Source organism: Sciurus vulgaris (genome assembly GCF_902686455.1).
Source record: "Sciurus vulgaris genome assembly, chromosome: 7".
Taxonomy (NCBI): domain Eukaryota; kingdom Metazoa; phylum Chordata; class Mammalia; order Rodentia; family Sciuridae; genus Sciurus; species Sciurus vulgaris.
In genome coordinates, this window is record NC_136467.1 from 137,837,720 (window position 1) to 137,862,849 (window position 25,130).

The following is a 25,130-nucleotide window of genomic DNA, read 5'->3' on the forward strand; positions in this document are numbered from 1 at the left end:
TTAGTGTACAATTCAGTGACATTTTCATTCACATTGTGTAACTATCATATCTATTTCCAAAATATTTTCATCACCTCAAACAAACTCTTTACCAATGAAATATTAGTTCCTTATTCTTCTTCCCCTCCAGCCCTGGCAACCTCTAATCTACTTGCTGTCAATGAATTTACCTTTACTAGATGTCTCATATAAGTGACACCACGTATTTTGTGCCTGACTTCTTTCACTTGACATACTGTTTTCAAGGTTCTTTCATGCTATAGCATATATTCAAGCTTCGTTCCTTTTTAGGGCTGAAAAATCTGTTTTATGTAAGTAACACATTTTTCAAAACCATTCCTCTCTTGACATACACTTGAATTATTTCTACCATTTGACTATTGTGTAAGCTACTCTGAACACTGTGTGTGTGCCTGTGCACAGGGAGGAGAGGAAATGAATTGCTGGGTCATATGGTGTATCTATAATGTTTTGTTTCTAGACCAGCTGCATCATTTTACAATCCAAATGGCAAATTGACAATTTATTTCTCCCCGTATTTGTTGTATATTATTATTGCTTTGTATGTGGGATATTCTATCTCATTGTGATTTTGATTTGCATTTTCTAATGACTAAATGATGTTTAGCATTTTATCATGTGCCTGTTGGTCATTTGTATATCTTCTTTGGAGAAATGTCTGTTCAAATTTTCCCCCTTTTTAAATTTGGGATTTTTTGTCTGTTGTTGAGTTGTAAGGGTTCTTTTTAAAGCACGAATAGTAAACCTTTGTAAAATAGGCAAATTGCAAATCTTTTCTGTGATCCTGAGAGTTATGTTTTTACTCTCTCAATGGTGGCTTTTGATATATAAAACATTTTTAATTGTGATGAAGTTCAGTGTATCTATTTTTTTTCTTTTTCATATCTTTTTATTGGTGCATTATAATTGGATGTAATTGTGGGATCTGTTGTTAACATATTTGTACATTCATGTAATAAAGCAACATAATTTTGTCGATATTGTTCCCCAGTATTTCTCTTTTTCCTCCCTCCCCCAGTCCCATTTCTCTACTCTACTGTCTTCTGTTTTCTTGAGATCCCAACTGTCCTCACCTTTCTTTCCCTTTTTCCTGTCTAACTTGCACATTTGAGAGAAAACATACAACCCTTGACTTTCTGAGTTTGGCTTATTTTGCTTAACATGATACTCTCAAGTTTTATCTATTTTCCTGCAAATGACATGTTTCATTCTTCTTTATGGCTGAATAGAACTCCATCGTGTATATATACCACATTTTCTTTATCCATTCATCTATTGACAGACACCTAGGTGGTTCCATAATTTAGGTATTTGTGAATTGTGCTGCTGTAAACACAGATATGTGTTATCCCTACGGTATGATGACTTTTAATTCTTCAGGTTAAATACCGAAGTGTGGTATCGCTAAGCCATGGTGGGTTTTTTTGAGGAACCTCCATACTGACTTCCATAGTGGTTATACACAAATTTACAGTCCCACAAAGAGTGTAAAAAAGTGTTTCTTTTCCCTCATATCCTCTCCAGTATGTATTATTTTTTGTATTCTTGATGGCTGCCATTTTAACTGTAGTGAGATGAAATCTTCTAGTTTTGATTTGCATTTCCCTGACTGCTAAAGTAATTTTTTTTTTAGTTGCCTGTACTTTTGGTGTCATTTGGAGTTTTTCCCTATGTTCTCTTCGAAGAGTTTTATGGTGTCAAGTTGCAAATTTAGATCTTTGATCCAGTTTGAATTAATCATTGTATAAGGTAAGGTTCCGACTTTATTCGTTTGCATAGAGATATCCAATATCCTTTACTCCTCACCTGGACTCCATACCCAGTATAGCTATGCTGCCTCTGGATGCGTCCCCTGCTCACAGGGTCCCTGTTTTGGATGGAGAAACAGACAAGAGGCTGTGTGCAGAGCCTCCGTGCTTTGGGCTTTCCTTTGCTAGTGCTTCTCTTTGCAGTTGTAGAGGCAGGGCCTGGAGGGACCTGCTACAAAGGGACACCCATTTAGGCTCTGAGACCAATTTCGTTTCTCCACTTTCACACTGATGACTTCTTACTGAGCTCATTTCTATTTTCAGTCTCCTCCTCCTTTCTTTTATTTAAACTTTCCCATCTCTGAATTTTTTTCCCACGTTCTTTTCCTTTTCTACATAGGATGGCCTTCTTAGAAAGATTTTCAGCAAGAACAACAATACACACACACAAATGCTTACATGGGCTGCTCAGTCCAGTACAGAATCAGAGTACCCAAGAGCTTCTCATACTGAGTATTCTGTTGGAGGGTGTTCATCTGCAGTTGGTACTTTGCCTTGTCTAAAGGCTCTAGTTTACTAGGCCCCTCTAATTTCAGAATGAGATAAAAGATATTATCTTAAAATCTTGTCAGCCCACCAACAGATTACAGCTGAGGAGTGCCAGAGCCCTGAAAATTATACCTACGTTGGCCAACAGTATCTTTAAATGTCTGTTTATTTATGACTCACTTTCTTCCGTGAAGAATCTGAAGTGCCTTATAAAAGTACATATGAGAGGATAAAGTAAATAGTTGACATAATCAAGGCAAAGCAGAAATAAGAGAATTAGAAAATAAAACTGGGACAGGGTCACAGAGAGAATTTTACCCTGAACCCTTTTGCATTTCTAGAGGTGATCTGCAAGTTTAGCTCTAAACTTCCATAGGACCAAAATAGAAAGTGAATTATGATGCTCATTCATCCAATGCTTGGTATCCTTAATATTAGAAACAATCTTGCTCCCTGGGATACAACAGGGATGCAAGGTTGGTTCAACATCTGGAAATCAATAAGTGTAATTCACCATATCAACAGACTTAAAGTCAAGAATCACATGATTATTTCCATACATACAGAAAAAGCATTTGATAAAATACAGCACCCCTTCCTGCTCAAAACACTAGAAAAAATAGGGATAGTAGGAACATTACTTAACATTGTAAAGACCATCTATGCCAAGCCCTTGGCTAATATCATTCTAAGTGGCGAAAAACTGGAACAATGCAGAGATGCCCTCTTTCACCACTTCTATTCAACATCGTCCTTGAGACTCTAGCCAGAGCAGATAGACAGACCAAAGAAATTAAAGGGATACAAATAGGAAAAGAAGAACTCAACCTATCCCTATTTGTTGATGACATGATTTTATATTTAGAGGAACTACGAAATTCCACCAGAAAACTTTTAGAACTCATAAGTGAATCCAGTAAAGTAGCAGGATATAAGATCAATGCTCATAAATCTAATGCATTTTTATACATGAGTGATGAATCCTCAGAAAGAGAAATCAGGAAAACTACCCCATTCACAGTAGCCTCAAAAAAAAAAAAAAAAAAAAAAAGAAAAGAAAAGAAATACTTGGGAATCAATCTCACAAAAGAGGTGAAAGACCTCTACAATAAGAACTACAGAACACTAAAGAAAGAAATTAAAGAAAACCTTAGAAGATGGAAAGATCTCCCATGTTCTTGGATAGGCAGAATTAATATTGTCAAAATGGTCATACTACCAAAAGTGCTATACAGATTCAATGCAATTCCAATTAAAATCCCAATGACGTACCTCACAGAAATAGAGCAAGCAATCATGAAATTCATCTGGAAGAATAAGAAACCCAGAATAGCTAAACCAGTCCTTAGCAGGAAGAGTGAAGCAGGAGGTATCATACTACCAGAACTTCAATTATGCTACAAAGCAAAAGTAACAAAAACAGCATGGTATTGGCACCAAAATAGACAGGTAGACCAATGGTACAGAATAGAGGACACGGACACAAACCCAAATAAATACAGTTTTCTCATACTAGACAAAGGTGCCAAAAACATGCAATGGAGAAAAGATAGCCTCTTCAACAAATCATGCTGGGAAAACTGGAAATTCATATGCAGCAGAATGAACTAAACCCCTATCTCTCACCCTGCACAAAAATCAACTCAAAATGGATCAAGGACCTTGGAATCAGACCAGAGACTCTACATCTTATAGAAGAAAAAGTAGGTCCAGATCTTCAACATGTCGGCTTAGGACCAGCCTTCCTCAACAGGACTCCCATAGCACAAGAAATTAAAGCAAGAATCAATAACTGGGATAGATTCAAACTAAAAAGCTTCCTCTCAGCAAAGGAAACTTATCAGCAATGCAAAGAGAGAGCCTACAGAGTGGGAGAAAATCTTTGCCATTCATACTTCAGATAGAGCACTAATTTCCAGAATATATAAAGAACTCAAAAAACTCTACACCAAGAATACAAATAATCCAATCAACAAATGGGCTAAGGATATGAACAGACGCTTCACAGAAGATCTGCAAGCAATCAACAGATATATGAAAAAATGTTCAACATCTTTAGTAATAAGAGAAATGCAAATCAAAGCTACCCTAAGATTTCATCTCACCCCAATTAGAATGGCGATTATCAAGAACACAAGCAACAATAGGTGTTGGAGAGAATGTGGGGAAAAAGGTACACTCATACATTGCTGGTGGAGGTGCAGATTAGTGCATCCACTCTGGAAAGCAGTGTGGAGATTCCTCAGAAAGCTTGGAATGGAACCACCATTTGACCCAGCTGTCCCACTCCTTGGCCTATACCCAAAGGACTTAAAATCAGCATACTACAGAGATACAGCCACATCAATGTTCATAGCTGCTCAATTCACAATAGCCAAATTGTGGAACCAACCTAGATACCCTTCAGTTGATGAATGGATAAAGAAACTGTGGTATATATTTACAATGGAATATTACTCAGCCATAAAGAATAATAAAATTATGGCATTTGCAGGCAAATGGATGAAATTGGAGAATATCATGCTAAGTGGGATAAGCGAATCTCAAAAAAACCAAAGGACGCATGATCTCACTGTTAAGCGGATGATGATACATAATGGGGGATGGGAGGGAGGCAAGAATGGAGGAAGTAGGGACTGTATAGAGGGAAAAGAGGGGTGGGAGGCATGGGGGGAAGGAAAAATAACAGAATGAATCAAACACCATTACCCTATGTAAATGTATGATTACACAAATGGTATTCCTCTACTTCATGTACAAACAGAGAAACAAGTTGTACCCCATTTGTTTACAAAAAAAAAAAAAAAAAAAAAAAAAAAATTTACTTGGAAAATTAAAAAAAAAAAATCTTGTTCAGGAAAAAAAGAAAACTTTTCTGTTTCCACAACCCAAAGTCATTTTCTTAGATCTGAGATCATTGTATTTCCCAAAGCCTTCTATCAGGGCCATGTGATTTAATAACCTACAGTTTTGCCGTGGGAGTTCCTGGGTTTGTCTTAATGATGTGATAGGCCAGTGGCACAGCAAAGGGGTGTCATTCAGAAAAAAACAAGTCAAGATGGGATCAAACAAAGTATTATAAACTTGCTACCACTTAGCAAATGGACATCATGTCCTTTCTTGCAGCCTTCCATGGTGATTGTCACAAGCAAGCACTTTGATTAGATTCATTGTGAGAATACAGGTTGTAGCCAGTGGCAGGAAGTTGGACTCCAGATACTCCCTTATCCAATGAAAGTCTCTTTCATAAACTTTGTCACACCGGTTGGTTGGGATTTCAGTGCCTGATGAATTCACCCTCTCACTCACCTCAGCATCAGGTTCTCTCAGATGGAGCCAATTTCCTGCCTTTAAAAGGGGGTTTCAACCCATCTCTTCTGACACCCAGGGGGGATTGAGGCCCCAGAGTTGGGCATTTCCCTGGCACATTTCAGTGTGGTCTTGCTTATCATCCACGTAGGCCACTGAACTTTTAAAATAAAAACAGCCTTAGAACCTCTCTCTGAGCAGAATTGTTTCCTAGGGAGCCTTCTGAGAAAAGTAATTGGAAATTATTTGTGCAGGTAACTGACTTTTTTTGGATGGGATTGTTGAATGTTAGCCAATCTGAATAATGTCTTTAATTTCAGGCTAATTGGTATTAAGCCATTCTTTGTGGTAACAGTTAAATGGCAGAATCAACTCTCTGTTATGGCTGTTTCAGACGCAAGAAACAAATTGAATATTGGGCCTTATTTCTCACATGCATCGCATCTCCTCACAGGGGCCAGCCCCCACCTCCTTGCAGTCCTTTGCAGATGTGGTTTTAACTGATGACGCTCCCTCTGCTGACTCTGCCCCATTCAGAAGCTGAGCCACATCTGGTTGATAAAGCAGCTCTCTCTCAATTGATAATGCTGAGTATTTTGTGATAACCTGCATTTCCCATCTGTGAAATTGGGAAGAGATATCCACCAAGTAATGAGTTTAGCTTTGGTTTCCCTCTTCCTCCTCCTCTGCCCCTTTATCCTTCTAACCTCTGATCATGAACATTGTTTAGATCTTGCTTTTCAGAACTTGGCTACCTCATTCGTTCTCATTGTCATGAGTTTCAGCTTTGCGCTGTGGGAGCAACAGAATCTACCACATGGGAAGTGCTTGTTCTTCGTGTTAGTATAAACATGTGTCTAAAAAGTACTTATTGTGTGGTTAGTGATGTCTTTGACATTGTGTTGGGACAGTTTTCTAGAACTCTTAGGTTTAGATGGGGAGAGAGACAGATCAGTGTGGGAGGGCTAATGCAAGTGTATTCACTGTGCTTGTTGAGTAGAGTTGAATATAAATTTAATTCATCCTTGAGGGTCACAGGAAGAATCTCACAGGAGGGTGATGCTTTATGGGATGGTGGGAAAGGAAACAAATGTAAAGTGTTAGGAAGAAGGACAAGATAAGAACGACAGAACCTATCACAGAAAGAACATATGAGGGTCATAGGACTGTGCTAACCTGAGGTGACAGCACAGTCTTTGATGCTGTGCCTGGGGTTTATATTTTGTTCCCCAATCTCATGATTCTCAGCCTGCCATGTGCACATTCCTAGGGGGTCTATAAGAAGTTACAATGGAACTTAATTTTGTGCTTCAAAAAGAAATGTAAGCATTTCCATCATTCAGATCATAGCTACTCAAAGTGTGGTCCTCAGAATAGAGCTGGTCCATAAGCTATTTGTTTCTAGTTCATGATGGGATAACCATAGAAGTTGAGAGTAAACATTTAGGACCTGATATCAATTTGACTTGATATTGCCATTTCATCCAAGCATAGGATTGTTGATCAGTCAGTCGATTGGGTTAGTTTTTACACACAACAAAGTTCACACAATGAAGTTGTAGAAGACTCCCATAATCCTCCAAAGTTGATTCTTTTCCAACCCTTTCCAGACACTGATCTACTATCTCTATAGTTGTGCCTTTTCCAGAATGTCATGTAAATGGAATTCTAGTACACTTAATGTTTGATACCAGACTGCCTCCTTTCACTAAGCATAATGGCTTTGACATTCGTAATGTTGTTGTATGTGTGAGAAATGCATTTACTTTCATTGCTGAGTAGTATTCCACTAGATGGATAGACCATAGTTTCTTTGTTCACTAGTTGATGAATGCAGGGCTATTATATGCTATTTATATACTATAAAGCTGTGAAGAACATCTCTGTATTGATTTTTAGGCAGGCATTCAGCACATATGTTTCTATATTTTAAGTAACAATCTAGGACTGGATTTCCTTTGTTATTTGCTAAGCATATATTTAACTCAGAGGTGACTTTTGGGGATGGATGATTCTTTGTTGTGGGGAACTGCATTATGGGATGTTTTGCAATACCTCTGGTCTCTGGCCACTAGCTATTAATAAATCCTCTTCCTTTCTTTTGACAACCAAAAATGTCTCCATACTGCTAAATGTCCCCTATCTTCTAAAATTTCCCTCAGTTGAGAACCACTGCTTTATTGTATGGAATTATCAAAGTGTTTTCCAAAGTAACTATCATTTTGCATTCCCACCCACTAATTTATGAATTCCAATTTTGATGTGCTGTATCTTAATTTTTATTCATTTCAGTGTGTTCATTGCAATGTATTTTCTAATTTCTTTTGTGATTACTTCTTACTTGTGGTTATTAAGAAGTATGTTGTTTAATTTCCCAACATTTTGAATATTTTTCAGATATTTTTCTACCATTGATTTCTGATTTATTTTCATTTTGAACACAACATTTTTTGTAGAATTTCAATACTTTTTAACATTTAAAATTTGTTTTATGTCCTAGAATATGGTCTAAGGTTGTGAAATAGTCATGTATAGTTGAAAATAATGTGAATTCTGTTGTTGACTGGCATGTCATGTACAGAATTTTATCTGTGACAAAATTATCAGCCTGGGATGTGTTGGGAAGTTTTTGAAAAGTTATTTGCCAAAGCCACATGCTTTTCAGTCTCTCTGTAACTTGGAGCTGAGTGCCTGTGTTTCCATTTGTCTTTGGACTTGCCTGGATGTCAGCTGATCGCCATGGTGCTAGTCTATAACTTATTGTACAGGCTTTTCCCACCCGGACCCTGCACATGTAATCCTGTTGCTCCTTGGGTGAATGGGGATCTGTGAGACAGTTATTCTTTAGAAAGATGCCAAATACAAAATACAAACAAGAACAAAGTGCAAAACATGGCTTGCTGAAAGATCACTCACTGTCCCACAGTCCACACACATCTGCTAAGAGCAATGTGGAGATTCATGTTTTAGAGAGCAAACTGGTGACACTCTCAGAGATGGGCTGGATGAGGAGACAGGGTGAACTACTTGGATTTATTTATTAATTTTTGGAAATGTCCAAGTGAAAGACTTTTGTTAAAGACACATCTGTAGTGACAATAGAACTAGAATTAAGGGAGGCTTTTGAGAGAATTTCTGAGATATCACATAAAGGTCTGCATCTGATATGAGGTGGTATGTGAGGTGAAACTTCACTCCCAGGCTGCTGCCTTGGGTAAACCAGGTGGGTCATGATCCCATTCACCAAAATGGCAAAATAAAATGAAGAGCAATGGTTCCTGTGGTTATAGGGGATTAGGTAGCCTTGGCTTAAGATGGTTTGATTTCGGGGATGAGCAATGTTGTGAATAATATTGGGTGACATGGCCTTTGGAGAGATGAATGGATATTATGACATAAATGACGTGGTATAATATAGTGTATTCATCTTATTTTAAGCTTGTAACTCCTGGTCTCTCTCCTGTTTGAAACCTTACCTAATTTTTTATTTGCAATATTCTTAGACCCAGAAAATCAGAAGCTGTGGCAGCAGTTTAGTTTTTGCTTTACCATAATGGGAAATGTTTGCCATCAAGAGCAAAATTTGATGACTTAGGAAGCATGGTACTTCAGTGATCTCCAGTTGACTGACAAATCTCTCCAAACTAAATGGCATAGAAGAACCATCCCTTATTATTCCGTGGTCATGAATTCAGACAGCACACAGTACGGATGGCATGTCTCTCCTCCACAGTGCCCAGAGTCTCATCGGGAAGATTTACATAATTGGGCTGGTTCCCAATTGGGGCTGGAATCCTCCTGAGTCTTCCCTTACATGTCTGCTCATGGTGCCGGGGCACCCGAAGGCTTGGTTCCCCCTTGTGAACTCCTACACCAGTTCTCTTCATGTTGCTGAGCCTTTTTGGAGCCTAGTGGTAGATTTCCAAGAGAACCTCTGGAGAGAAAAATCCTGAGAGGGAATGTCACAAGAGCAATCCTTTTGTAAAAGGAAATGCAAAAAAAAGAGGGGTTAGTTGCATGACTTTTCTATTGTGACCTCAGAAGTCACATCACATCTCCTCCCCCTTATCTCTTGGTTGAAGCATCTCAGCCCACTATGACTGAAGATGAGGGATACTGAGGAATTTGCAGGAGTTTTTTGAAACCCCCATAGATAACAACACTAATTTTCCATGCTTAGAATTTTATTGACTCTTATGTAGAGAGAAACACCAAAACAGGCTATAAGTGGGGCCTCAAAATCCCTTTTTATTAATCATAGACTTTTCCTGGAAGCCTGATACCAATGAAAGGGATTATTTGTTGTTTTAAAACCTCTTAGAACAAACAGAAAAGAAATCACTACATTTATCTAGTCGTTAGCATTTCTATTTCAGGTTAAGTATCCCTAATCAGAAATCCCTAATTTGGAATCCAGAATGCTCCAAAATTGAAAATACTTTTGGTTGAGAGCATTTCTCATAAGGGAAAATCAACCTGTATCTGAAATATTCCTCATCACTCTTTATATATAAAGTCACATGTTGTAATGCCTTCCCAACTTCTGTCCTCATTAGCCTTGTTCTCTCCCACCCGCCCCCAAGTATAAAAACAGACATGCTGCTTTTAATATTTGAAATCTATCAGAGGGTATTACAGTAATATTCCATTATTCATTTAACTAATTCCCTATGGATACACATTTGGTTTGTGTGCAGTCTTTTGCTGTTATAAACAGTATTTCAATAAATCACATTGTAAAATCACATTTTTCTTTGAATAGTATATGCTCTAGAAGTTAAGGTAATAGATGATATATATATATATATATTTTTTTTTTTTTTTGAGGGGGGGATTGGGGATTGTACTCAGGGGCCCTTGACCACCGAGCCACATTTCCCACCCCTTTTTATATTTTATTTAGAGACAGGGTCTTACTGAGTTCCTCGGCGCCTCTCCATTGCTGAGGCTGGCTTTGAACTCGCAATCCTGTCTCAGCCTCCTGAGTGCCTGGGATTACAGGTGTGCACTACTGCACTAGCCCACCTTGCATTTTAATAACTACTACTACTCCTTGGGTCAAGGACCCAACATTAAAAACCCACATGCACCCTACCAGCAATCGTGCTTTGCTATCAAATGTGTGATCAATTTTTTTTTTTTTATTTTTGCCCTCTGGTAAGTAAAAACTGGTAACTTGATACATTTTATCTAGCATTTTTCTTAAGTAAGCTATTTATTTAAGAACCATTTTTCTTTCCTTGTCAGTGAATGTCTTCATATTCTTTTCCCATTTTTAAATTTATTGTTCTTTTTCCTACTTACTTTTAGTAATTCTCTGCTACTTTTATTTTTGCTTTGAGGAATGGGGAAAGAAGTGAGGGGTGGAATAGGAAAAGAGCAGATAACAAATTACTGGATGTGAAATCAAACCAAATCCCCTAAATCTGTGGCTCATTCAGCTCCAGACAGTGGTCTCTGGTTGATTTTGTCTAACATTTGAAGATAAAGTGTGAACGGTTGAATAAAGTGCACTTTGATTACGAAAGTAACCGTAACACCCCCACCTCCCTTTTTTTATTGTTTATTTTTTATTTGAGAAGACTTTAGTACAAAAAATGTTTTTGAAATTGTTGTCAAAGGATACAAAATTTCAGTTAGGTAAAAGGAACAAACTCCGGAGATCTATTGTACAACCTGGTAATTCTAGTAAATGCCAATGTATCGTTTACTTGAAGATTGCCAAGAGTAGGTTTTAAAGGTTTTCCTCACAAAAAAGTTTATGAAGCAATGATTATGTTAATTGACTCATTTTAGTGATTCCACAGTGTATACCTATATCAAAACATTGTGTTCTATACCACAAATAGTTTTATTTGTGAATTTAAAAAATAAGCAGTTGTTTTTGAACTACTCATAGTGACCCATGAACATCATATTTTTTAATTTTTATATTATGACTCCTTATTTGTACCTGCATTAAGTAGTAATATCATAGTAAATTCATCATAGAATTCTAATTATCATAGAAGTGTTCATATTCCCTTATACTCTCTCATTTAATAAACATCTACATAGTTATTTTATGTATTTTAACATAACACTATTGTAATGTACTATAATATTTAAGCATTTTCTAATTTTGAACACAGGTTGTTTCCATGTTTTGCTCTTATGAGTACTACTGCTCCAAATATCTTCATTTATCTTTTTGCTTTTGTTAATTTTCAGTAATAACACACCCCTAGAATCTTAGAATAAAGTGTATGAGCACTGTTATGGATCTTTGTGTATATTGCCATATTGTTTTCCAAATTGTTATAAAGAATAGAACGCATAACCAGAAACAAATGAGAACACTGGAACCAAGCACCTCACCAGGTTTGGGAATATCATCTCTTGAGAAAATCCTTGCAGTGGTATAAAATGTTGGTGTTGTGTTACTTTTCATGTCTCCAATTGGTCATAAGCCTCTTTAAGGTTTTGTGCATCATTCTTAATTACCCTAAAATATTTTCTCTCCCTCATCAGTTGCTCTCTTAGGCAGCGGTCACTTGGTCAGGACCCGTTCAGGACCCGTTCAGGACATCCCCTGGCTGCAGCTGCGTCATTCCTCTGGTTAAACAGCCCCCTCCCTGACCCCTTTCTGGAATGATCATTTGTACTGGGAACACACTTAGCCAGCCACTCGTTTTTCTTCACACACACACTCCCACTGACTGAGCCCTACCCTCTCTGCATTATTCTCTTTTCTTGTGTTGTTTTGAATACTCTTTATTTATTGATCCTTTAAACAGATTCTTTGATGAGGCTCACATTTCTTTCTTATTTCTCTTGTCATTTGTGAATGATGGTGGTGGCCGCAATAACCAGCACAGTTCAGGCCCTCTCTTTTCCACTCCTCAGGGTGTCAGCTGCCCAGCCTTGCCCCTTGTCTCTTCACCCCTCAGCCTTCCTGTGCTGGACCCTGGTCTCTTTACTGTTGAAGGGATTCCCTCAGTCTGCAATTTCCTGTCCCCTTTCTCCACTTTCCTGTCTGATTTGTTTTTCCTTCACTCCCCTCCCTGCGTGCGCCAGGAATGAATTATCTCATAAGTGGCTTAAAACAACACAAATGTACTATCACAGTTTCCTTGCTTCAGGAATCTGGATATGGACTGGAGTGGTCCCCCAGTGTATGGTCTTCCCCAGGCTGCAATCAAAATGTTAGCAGGGCTGTCTTCTCAGCCGAGCACCCTGAGGAGCTTGTGTTGGTGTTTATGGGAGTGAGGTTCCCCTGTGTTTCACTGGTAAGGTCCTGGGCAGGGCACGTGCCTCCTCACAGCATGGCCACTCCCCTCCTCGTAGCCAGCAGGGGAGTCTCAATCTAATCCGCCAAGATGGAGTCATATAAGACAAACTAATCACATGAATGAAACCCTGTCCTTTTTATGGGGCTCAGTTACAAACAAAGGAAGAGGTTTCCATAGGGCCTGTTCAGGAGGGCTGGGAATCTCAGGGGCCATTTCAGCCTGCCTCAGGATCCTGCTTTATGTCTAGTTGGAAGTTTTCCTTTTCATGAACTCTTTTTCTAAGCTTTTCCATTGGTATGAATTGGTGCTGTCATCTTTCTCTTTTGTATACTCAGTCACCTTGTCTTTTGTCTTATACTGTGATTCATCCTTGTGAAATGCATTGTTAGAATAACAGTATTGACAGAATCCAACCAGCTTGCTACCATTTGGAGTAATTGGTGCTAGATAGGCATTTTACCCGGGCTTCCTTGCTCTCGTCACATTGTTGAGGGAACTCTTACTACAAATAAGCATGGTGTTTTAATAAAGTTGAAGATTTTAGTGGCCTGACACACTCTTCTGAATGTTAGCAGTCTACTATGGCATGTTTTGAACATGTGGCCCTATGTGGCAAACCTGTTAGGGATGGAGCCTATCTTTTCTTTCTCTTATGTAACCTACACCTAGAAAGAAGGCTGAAACTTTAAATCAGTGCAAGTAAAGACTACAGAAAAATCATAATTCAGAGGTGAGAACACAGGCTTCAAAGAGCCTGGACTTTATTCAGAAATGAAAGAAGATATATAGTAGCTAGTGTGGCTCCACAGTGCTTCCATGAGGAAAGTAAGGAACATGAAGAGGAAGGAACAGTAGGATGGGTTCCTTCCATAGCTTCCATAGTACAGTGTGCTGCTGCTAGTTGGGCCTCTGTCAGCGTTCCTGGTAATCATGAGGGAGGGGTGTGTACTTGCCTAATCTTCATAATTCCCTAAACAGCCATTTTGTTTACCTTCCCAATTATAGCTGGTGCTCAAGACAGAATCGGCTGGGCTTTTGGCCTGGGGTTAGAAAGACTGGCCATGATCCTCTATGACATCCCGGACATCCGCCTCTTCTGGAGTGAGGACCAGCGCTTCCTGAAGCAATTCCGGGTCTCAGACGTTAATCAGAAGGTGAAGTTCCAGGTGAGGTGACTTGCTAGAATTAAGTCAATGATGATAAAAATGGTCAACGATTGAGAGGATCAGGTACTTGAAAACTGCCAAACTTTAAAATAAGGTGAATTTGAAAAGAAGTTAAATAGGGATCCATAAGTGCTGATGAGATTCATAAACCTTCTGAAATTGTATGCAGGAGAAGAGAGATTTATCAATCTTATTAGTCTAAGCAGAGAAAATAATTCTGGGCTTGTTCCTGACCTTTTTTTTTTTATTGTGAAATACCCATCATCATCACTACTGGTATTTTTCTCTTAAAGTTTGCATTTCCTGAGACTAAAATAGACTCGCTAGCATATGATTAGTATTTGCAATATATATCTTTTTTTAAATTTAACTTTCATCCTTTGTCTTTATATTACAAATGTGTTTCTTATGAACAGCATAAAATAGGGTCCATTTTTTTAAAAAACATTTATTTATAGATGGACACAATGCCTTTATTTTGTTTATTTAGTTTTTTTTCTTTTTTCTTTTTTATGTGGTGCTGGGATGGAACCCAGTGCCTCTTGTGTGCTAGGTAAGTGCTGTACCACTGAGCCACAACCCCAGCCCAAGGGTTCATTTTTAAACCCAGATTTAAAGTCTCTTATCTTCTAATTGGAATATTAAATACACTTAGATTTACTCTGTTTATATAATTGGGATTAATTCTATGCTTTTTATTTCTTCCCCAATTTCCCTATCTAGTCTTCATTCTTTACTCCTATGTTTGGAAATTGAGCTTTATTTTTTTGTTTTTGTCTTCTGTTTTATTTCCTCTGTTGCTATTTAGTTTTATCACTTTATATGATTTTTGAGTGGTTACTCTAGATTATAATATGCATAACTAATCTGTGACACTTTACCTTAGATAAATGTTACACAACTTGATGACATATTTAACCATCTTCTCATAATGTAATTTTATTTACCTTTCCTATTTTTTATATTGTCATATTTTATTTCCCTACATATCATAATCCCACAACATATTGCTATATTTGTTTCAAAAAGTCAATTGTCTTTTAAAGAAATTAAAACTATATTGCTTTATATTTCCCTTGTTGTTTACTTTCTGTAGATCTTGGTTTTTCTCTGTGATCATTTCCCTTTAGTCTGAAGAAATTTCTTATAGTGCAGCTTTTGTTAGTCTGGAAACACCTTTGCTTCACCTTCATTTTTTTAGGAGTATTTCCATGAATATAGGTGCCTAGATTGTCAACCCCCCCCCCCACTTCAATTCTGTTGAACATATAATTTCATTGCTTTTCTTTTTTTACTCTTGTTTAGAGCAGTTTGACCTGTCTGATCTTCTGTTATCCTGTTTGGGGGTTCATTGTGTTGGGTTACTGTCTTTCAGATATTTCAGAAACTTCTCATATTGTTTCTTTTCTAACAATGCTACTCCCTGTAACAAGGTTCCTCTTTCCTCCAGTGTCCATTAACAAGGGCCTCATTTCCTTCACAGCTATCACAAGCAGGGCTCTGCCTCTGTATTTCTACTGTCGTTGTCTATGATGAGTTACATACATCTTTCTCAGCGTAAGTTTTCTTTACCCTGCTCCTTGCTTCCTTCTTACCTTGTTGAGGTCTTTAACATTCATACTTTACAACACTATGTTCAGGACAAACTAACCTTTTAAAACATGGTGCTCAAAATTCTCTGTCCTCTAACTAGTTCCAAGACCACTTCTGCATCTTTAGGTATTTGTAATAAGCAGTACCTTACTTGCAGAAACCAAAATATGTATTAGTTTCTTGTTGCTGCTGTGACAAATCACCACAAACTCAGTGGCTTAAAACAACACGAATTTATTATCTTATAATTGTAGAGGGAAGAAAACCAAAATTAGCCTAAAGGGCCAGCAGAGCTGGTTCCTCTGGAGGCTGTGGGGGAGAGCTGTTTCCTTGCCGCTTCAGGCTCTAGAGGCCGTTCTCATTCCTTGACTCAGGGCTACACATCACACTGCATTTTCAGCCTTCTGTTTCCCTCTTGGGATCTTACCACCTTCTTTCTGAATTTTTATCTCTTTTTTACAAGCACTCTTGTGATTACATGAAACCCAGCAGGATCATTCAGGATAATCTCTCCATCCCAAGATTCTTTCTAAATCACTTCTGTAAAGGCTTTTTTTTTTTTTTTTTTAGTTGTTGATAGACCTTTATTTTTATTCTTTTATTTATATGCAGTGTTGAGGATCGAACCCAGTGCCTCACACATGCTAGGCAAGCACTCTACCACTGAGCCACAACCCCAGTCCTGTAAAGGCCTTTTTTTAACGTAAGGTAAAATGTTCACAGGTTCCAGGGATTAGGACACTTTGGAGGGGGCGTTATTTAGCCTATCCCTTTTCCTTTTTATATTCAGAGTCATGTAGCCAGTGCTCACCTTTAATGTAATAGAGGAGTTTTCTTGTTAGTAATAAGTTAGTGTTAGTATGTTGGCAATTTTTAACTATTTATTTCATAGAGTGGTTTTATACACACACACACACACACGGAGAATGTGTGTGTGTGTGTGTGTGTGTGTGTGTGTGTGTGTGTGTAGAGAGAGATTCAGAGACTCATTCTGTCACTTAATGCAGTTGACCTATAATCTTAGGCAAGTCTCTTCACAGAGTGTAGGAGAGGAGACCTGGGGGAAAGGCCTCTTAGCAGGCCGGGAAACTCTGGGAGTCTTTTGGCTACCGTGTTGTGCAGGAGGCAGAAGTCTCTCTTTGTTCATCTCCCTTTAGGCCCTCCAAAATTATGCTTCAGACTCTTTTGGTCTCTGTGGTATCTTCTGCAGTCTCCAAGCTCTTATAAAGGCACCTATCCGGCTGTGAGGTGTACTCTTTTGAGTGCTGGGAGCAGTTTCTGATTAGAGCACCTCATTTCTGTGATTTTTTTTTTTCCTGAATGATTTGAAAACCATTGTTTAGATCTAGTAAGTAGGATCCTCAGGTTCTTATGTGATTTTAGTTTTTGCTTTTCATTTTACGTATTTTGAGTTAAGGGCTTTGCCCAATCTGCTCTCTCTGGCCCACCTGGATCAGTGCTTGAGATAAGTCAATTAACAGTATGGTTGTTTTGTCCTGCAAGTGTCATCTTGCTCCATACACTAGGTCGACTTCCACCACTTCAGCTTCCCACGCTGTGTTCATTTGAGGTGTTTGTGCCTTTTCCAGCCAACTCCCCTAAAGTAACATTTGCAGTCTCAATGCACTGAACTTAGTATTCAATAATGCAACTTTTATTAATTGTTAAATGTTTCCTAAACAGTCCAGAGTTACTAATATTTTGCTCGACACAGAGTAATATTGTTATTAAAAATTGCTCAGGGGCTGGGGAGATAGCTCAGTCGGTAGAGTGGTAGAGTGCTTGCCTTGTAAGCACAAGGGTTCGATCCCCAGCACCGCAAAAAAAAAAAAAAAAAAAAAAAAAAAGAAAAGAAAATTGCTCAACAGTGTACATTTTACTTAAATAGTTTACTTAAAATCAATAATTACATGTCCTGTCAATAGTGGCTTACGAATAATTCAGTGACATTGCCTGAGCTTTTCCTGGTTCTCTTCTCTGGCCACACGCTCTCTTATTCCTATTCCTGGATGCTGTCTCAAACACATGTTACTACAACCGCAGTGGTGGAGAATGAGTGGGTGAGGGCAAAATCTTGCCCCTCACATAATTATTCATGGTACTTAGCACTCATTTTGGCCTTACAAGATCTTCTCAGCAATCTTCTGATTTTAGCTATTATTATTCTTTCAGTTTTACAGGTGAGAAAACTTGCAGAGTATTCACCTCAGTAGCAGCATTAGCACAGTTTATTATTCACTCAGGGCTTCAAGGAGGCATTTCCTGAAATTTAGCCTGACATAAAATTCATAGGTTGATGTGGATGTGGTGGCACATGCTTGAAATTCCAGCAATTTAGCGAGGCCCTAAGCAACTTAGCGAAACCCTTCTCAAAAAAGAAAGGATATTGGGGAACTGGGGATGTGTCTTAGTGGTTAAGCACCTCTGGGTTCAGACCCTGGTTAAAAAAAATCATAGGTGGATTATTCAGAGCCATAGGATTTACATTTTCCTAAAAATCCAATAATTGGTGTACAACTTAGAGAAAAATTAAGCATTGGGTCTAAATGGCCTACTTTATGAATTTATTAGCAGCAAGCTACATATATTAATGTTTCTCAAACTTTAATATGCTGATGGGTCACCTATGGATTTTTTTTAAAATGCAGATTCTAAATCAGTATGTTTTGGGTGGAACCAGAGATTCTGCATTTCTCACAAACTTCTAGGTGTTCTTGGTGGTGGTGGTCCATAAATCACAGTTTGAATTGAAATAATGATAGACAAAATTATTTAACTTGTCAGAGCTTCATTTAGCTCATCTGTAAATGAGATCAGATGATCTGGCAAGCTGATCCTCTGTGGTGGTCTCCTTTTTAGTTCCATAAGCAGACCTGTAATTTATGATACATTTTGTACTCAGTTGTTAAATTCTTTTCTTTCTTCTTGCCTTAAATTTTGTTCCACGAATTTCAAACAAACTTGTAAGACTATTGCATTTTTTTTTTTAAATGAACTAAGATTCTCTCCCTCCCTTCCTCCTTTCTTTCCTTTTTGTATTTGCCCAGGTGAGGGAACTGTGTGAGTAAATTCAGTTTAAATGCATGTTTTAAAAATTATGCTTAAGTCAGAGATTTGCTTGTGCCCTTTTAAATGACTCTTGAAGGTGAAGGGTTATTTCTTAAATCAGAAAAAAAAAATTAGAACTAGAGATGACTTAACTAGAAATTGAAAGGTCAAAGAATTTGGTAGGCATCACCAGGACAGTGACTGTGAAATGTTCTGTTATCACCTCAGTCATATCTGAGGTCATCCCTTCCTAGATGCCCAGGGGAAACTGTCAGAGTTGACCAGGGCCTTTTCTACACAACAAGCATCAGCAGTGAGCTCTGCATTGTGAGAACTGGAATCTTCTTAAGGCCAGGGCTTAATCTTTTCCTTTATTTATGCCTTCTGGCAGTTCCAATTCAGTACACCACTCATCTGTACAGTAATTTGTTGAGACTTTATGATACTTGCCATTCTTTGAATCCTTATGCAATTTCTCAAACTAAATATTGTGCTTGTGCTATAGCTGTATGGACCACAAGGGATCAAGTAGATATTATGAGCCCATTTTGTGGATGATGAAACTAAGGCTGGATACCACCAAGTAGTTTGACAAAACAATTCTAGTAAGTGACAGGGTCAGGATTTTTATGAAAGCTAACTACAGAAAACTTCCAATGTTGAACTATTAAACTCTATTATTTCCTATACCAACGTGGTATGCTAGATGCTAGTCAGTAAGGTGAAATTGACAATTCCTGACTTCAAGTTGTTTCTAATCTAGAGGAGAAAACAGATTCGTTAAGAAACACTTATAACATGCAAAAATGTTAGGGCTATACATAGGTGAATACAGAATTTCATTGATACTGACCAATGAATGTAGAGGTCAAAATTTTCTTCTTCCTTTCTTTCTTCTTCCTTTCTTTAATCCTGTTTTACTAGTTAATTCTCAAAATCCTTCCATGTCCCTCCAGAATTGTATTAGACCTTGAGCCTGTGCTTACTTCCTAATCTCCCTGGCTTGGAATAGCTCCTGGATCTGGATTTGCTGTCATTATCATAAATGGTGTCTGATAGAGACTTAGTGCAGGATTTTACAGTCTTCCTCATTATGTTCCCATAAAAATCCAGCTGTGAGAATCCCATTAGTTTCATTGTAGCACAATGAAATTAATAGATCTCAAACTTTTGAAATTATTTCCATGCGCATTTTTCCCACCTCACCAACTTTTTTTCTTTTTCTATTAAGGATTATCTTTTGCTAAGAAAAAGGTGTTTATCCCAGAAGAAACTAATAGGAAGGGACAGGGGAAGAAATGGGAAGAGGACCAACCATAGGACCTTTTATGTGTTCAGTAAGCATTATGGGCTTTGTAAATAAGGAGAGACGAAGTGATAGGAGGATAAACATGTTTGTATTGGGAATCATTGTAGTGCTTTTATGTAAGCATTTATAACATAGCCTAGCACATCTGGATTAATGCATGTTTACTCTTATTCATATTTTTACCAGCACCAGTATTACTGTCACTATCACCAACACCACTGTGACTGCTACAAAATATGCACTGTTTTGGGGGTGGCAGCCACAGTCCTCATAATCTGTGGTCCTTCATGCCCTCAGGTTCTGTCTTCAGCTTGCTTTGTCGCTGGTGCTGTATAACCCCAGCCTGTGACACTAAGACACTTCATTGGCCCAAAGTTCATCAAGTCCTATGAATTGAAGCTCTGTTTATTTTATGTTGGAGTCTCTGTCATCAGAGGCCTGTCGACTTATGACTATTTTTTATTTTAATGAAACTGGGAGATCTATCATATTTAGAGAATTGCTACCACAATTTTCTTTCTTATTTATTAAGCACGTAAAAAATAAGAACAAGTCCATCTTCCTGCACAGTTTGCTTATAGTGTAGGTTGCAGTGATTTTTTTTTTTTGTGTGACCTCAATATATACACACATTCAATATCCTACTTACATTTTCTTGGCTGTTAACCTAATAGAAATGTACAAGCACTTCCTGTTGATAGACAACATGTTGAGCCTTAAATCTTCCTAACATCTATAAAATTTGACAAAGTATGAGCAATACATTTCAGGAATCATTTATATGAATAGAAGAAGTGTTGGTATTTCTATCCCTGGAATCAAAGTAATACTTCTATACTGTATAGAATCATCTAAACTAGATGCTAATAATTGATGGGTTATAAAGTTAAAGAAGTTTTAGAAAAGGATCATCAGAATAGATACCAGGGGCAAATACAAGTTCAAAGAAACTATTACAGAAAGAACATGTCAGTTAAGTGATGGTAGACAGATCATTTTTTTTCCCTCTATGGAAAATGGAAAGGAATTGTTACTGAATAGTGGTGGGAATGTTTTCTGCTTCAACCAAGAGAAGACCTAGTTAAAATGGCCTAAGCAAGAACAATAGCAGCAAACTGTCAATGTGGCCAGGGCTGTAGAGCCCTGGAGCTTTTTTTCCTCAGGATGGAAAGATGGCAGCAGGAGCATCAAGCATTACCTCATACAGTAAGTTCTAGAGGCAGAAAGTGAGCATTCTTGTTCCTTTTTTTTTTATGTGAAGAAGTTGCCTATAAGTCTTCAGCAGGCTTTCCTCACGTCTCGTCTTCAAGGTAGTTGGAGTGATCTGTGAAGTTAACCTGTTACTTTCTGCTGTTTAGACTGAACTCTTGTCAATAAGGCTCATGCTTTTGCATTATTTTGCAACCAACAATGACAGTTGCCTACAATTAGGCCCTGCCAACAAAGATGGTTCCTATTATTGCAGCCACTTTTTGGAATAGATTGTCATTTATGAAATGGGATGATGAGGCAAATAGAAAAACTCTTCCAGCCTGAAATTACTCCCTTCTGCTGACAATGGCTTGAAATCTCCCTTTCGTTTAATGCTTTGGTCCCTAGTCAAACATAAAATGTTCCTTTTGACTGGAACTGGCTATGGATACTTTCAGAGGGCAGCTGGACAAGAGTAATGGGCAGTATGTGGCTTGGAGTACTTTTTCCTGTTTAAAATAGAGTGTGGAAGTCAGGGTCATCATGGAGCATTCAACTAAGTTAACTATATTGGCCAAAAGGGGAAAGGGCTGAAATATTAACTTCAAGGTCACTCAACCTAGGAATGAGATCCTCAGAGTTATCAAAGAACTGACAAATGTTTATCAGAGTCAATTAAGTGGGGAATTCAATGTTCATATTCATGTTCTGGGGCCAAATTAAATCAAAGTAATTTACCTTACTAAGAAAAATTAACCCAAAAAGGTAAGTGGAATCGTTAAGTGTCTTTACCTGTGCAAAAGAACAGACAAGTCTCTTCATTATTTCAATTAGAGGGGTGGCCTACCTCTTTAACTCAGAGGATGACAAGAGCTTTTGGGTTCATCTGCAATGTTAGGACTTAAAGGCTGCCATGTCTAGACAGAGAAATGAGAATTATTTCATGATCACATTGTGGCATAGCTTTTCAAACTGTACATTTACGTTGACTTTTTTTATGTGTAATCTCATGATCTTGAAAATGAAGAATGTGGTTAAAGAAAGCAGTAATTTATATAGAGGATAGCTTAATTATTCTTTCTATCACTTCTAAGTAATGAATCAAATGTTTCCTTTCAAGTGAGGGGAGAATTTATTTTCTAAAGACTTCCCTGTGAGATGCATACATCATCATTGTAAGATGCCATTCACCACCAAGCATCGTGGATTTTACATAGGTGATCCTTTGAGGAGTCCATTTTTCAGGGTTTGAACTCTAGGTTAACTACTATTTGAGAAGCAATTAGTTATTTCTTTTTGTTCATTTTAAAAATAAGTACATATCCTACTTAGGATGTTTCTGGATTTGATTTGTTAACAACAGTGTAGACCTGTAAGCCCATCCCCCTGCTCTCCACCTTTTTCAAATGCTCGGATTTGTGCCACCCATTCTTTTAAAGCGTAAAAACATTAGGAATGCAGTTGAGACACATCTGCCTCCCTGGTGACGTCCCCCTTCCTGCTGTCTTCAGGAGCTGAGGACACACCTGTGCTCATTGTGCTAGATTTTTGACAACACTAACCCTGTAGAACAGTGACAAGAGGGAAAGTCTTTGCACAAATGGAGCAGGGATAATTGGGTATCTATATGGTAAAAATGGAAATTGACCCCATATTTCTAATTATTCAGAAATGAATTCCAGGGGGTTTGTAGATATAAATGCAAAAGGGAATTTATTAGCTTACTGCCTTTGAAAAACTCATTTTACCATGAGTGATTCTTTGATTCTTATTGGAGTAAATTGAATTGAGGAGATTGAACTAAATGAACTATGGTAATGTAAAATTAAAACCTAATTAAATATCTGATCTTGAAAGTTTTGAAATGAGTATTTATTTAAAGTGGTTGCTGTAAGTTTTTTGTAAAGCATTTTATCAAATTAGGGAGCCTTCTATTTCTAGTTTGTTATGAGTTTCTATCATTAATGGATATTAAAATTTATCAAACCTTTTCATGTATTTTGAGGTGATCTTGTGATTTTTTTGCTTTATTCTGTTACTGCAGTGACATTTAGTGATTGTGTTTTGAATGTTAAACCAATCTTCTATTCCTGAAATACATATAACTTGGTTATAATATATTATCTTTTTTACATAGCTGTGGATTTGATATATTAATATTTGTTTAGGATTTCTAAATCTGTGTTCAGGGAAGAGATAGGACTATAATTTTCTCTTATATTTTCAGGTTTTAGTGTTAAGATTATGCCATCCTCATAAAACTAGATTGGAAGTATTTCCTTTTTATAATCTCTGGAAGAATATTTTGAAGGTTGATGTTATTTCTTTCTTAAGTGTCTGATCAAATTTACCAGTGAAATCATCTAGGACTGGAGTTTTCTTTTTTGGGAAGTTTGAAATCATAAGTTAAATATTAAATTTCTTAATAATTTTGGGTCCATTCAGAATTGCCATTTTATGACAGTTTTGACAAATCAAAAATGTTTTCTAGGGATCTATTTCATCTAAATTTTCAGATGTATTGCCATAAAGTTGTTTAAAATAATCTTATTATCCTGACCTTGCAAATTTATTTATTTATTTAGTATTAGGGATTGAACATAGGGATGCTTTATCACTAAGCTACATCCTCAGTCCTTTTTATTTTTTATTTTGAGACAGAGTCTCACTGAGTTGCTGAGGCTGGACCTGAATTTGCAACTCTCTTGCCTCAGCCTATAAGGTCACTGGTACTACAGTGCGGGCATCATACCTGGCCATAATTTATTTTACTTCATAATACTTAACAAATTTTGAATTATCAAACTTTCTCTTACAGTTTGTATGATAGAGTACATCATTTGAATATTTTTTCCCTGAGGGATTATAAGTGGTAAATTTTTTTCTTCTTTGTATATTTGAAAATATCTTTGTTTTAACCTCATTCCCCCCCCCCCCCGCCCCGTTTTGTTTTGTTTTGTTGGTGCTTGGAATTTTACACACACACACACACATCTATATATATATAGATATAAAATTCTTGGTGCAGTCACTTTTCCGTAGCACTTTGAAGATACTACTTCAGGCCTTTGTTCTAGAAAAGTCTGATTTCCATCAAATTGTGGTTTCTTTGTAGATAATAATGCCTTTTGCCTTAGGTAAAGTTTAAAACTTTCTCTTTACATTTGATGTCCTCCGATTTTAATGTGATGCATCTTGACATGGATTTATCTTTATCCTGCTGAGTATTTGAAGAGTACTTTTGTTCCAGAGATTTGTATCTTTGCTAAATTTTAGAGAAGTCTGAGTTCAACTCTCCTTGAATAGTGCTTTTCCTCGATTCCCACCATTATCTTTTTCTGTTTCTTCTATAGTTGTGTATTGGAGTTGGTTAAGTAAAATGAGTTCATAATCTGGTTATGGATTTAATTGGCTTTGTTTTTTTCACATTATGATTTTTCTGTGTTACAAAATCTGTCTTTTCAATATCATGTGAACTCATGTTCATTCCCCTTTCCCATTTTTGTCCAATAGATCATTCATCTTGTCTGCCAGCTTTGTATGGCCTCCACTTGCCCCTCATTTCCCCCACTTGAGAACTGGTCTTTGAATGACGTTAGAGTGCCTGCCTTTTCATTATATGGTCACCAAGTTAAGGCGGTTTTGACTCAATACCTGATCAGGAGTGTAATACAACTTCCCACAAAGAAAAAGGTGATTCAAAGCATGAACTCATAGGTGCATCATCACAGGAAGTTGAAATGAAACCCTGAGGAAGAAGTTTTCTTAACATTCATGTTTTAGTCAGGATTTCATTACTGTGTACAAAATACCTGACAAGAACAACTTAGAGGTGGAAAAATTTGTTTGGGGTTCATAGTATCAGATGTCTCAGTTCATAGCCAATTCTGTTGCTCTGGGGGCCTAAGCTAATTTCTGTTTTGCT

General features: G+C 37.4%; 1 protein-coding gene across 2 annotated transcripts in view; it reads left to right on the plus strand.

Moving 5' to 3' along the window:
* The window catches only part of FARS2 (phenylalanyl-tRNA synthetase 2, mitochondrial), a 391,223-nt gene that overhangs the window by 156,677 nt on the left and 209,416 nt on the right, over positions 1-25,130 (plus strand). For both annotated transcript variants that reach the window (XM_079146397.1, XM_079146398.1), the window contains exon 4: positions 13,904-14,064. In XM_079146397.1, the coding sequence (XP_079002523.1) occupies positions 13,904-14,064 (161 nt within the window). The remainder of the gene's footprint in view (positions 1-13,903; positions 14,065-25,130) is intronic.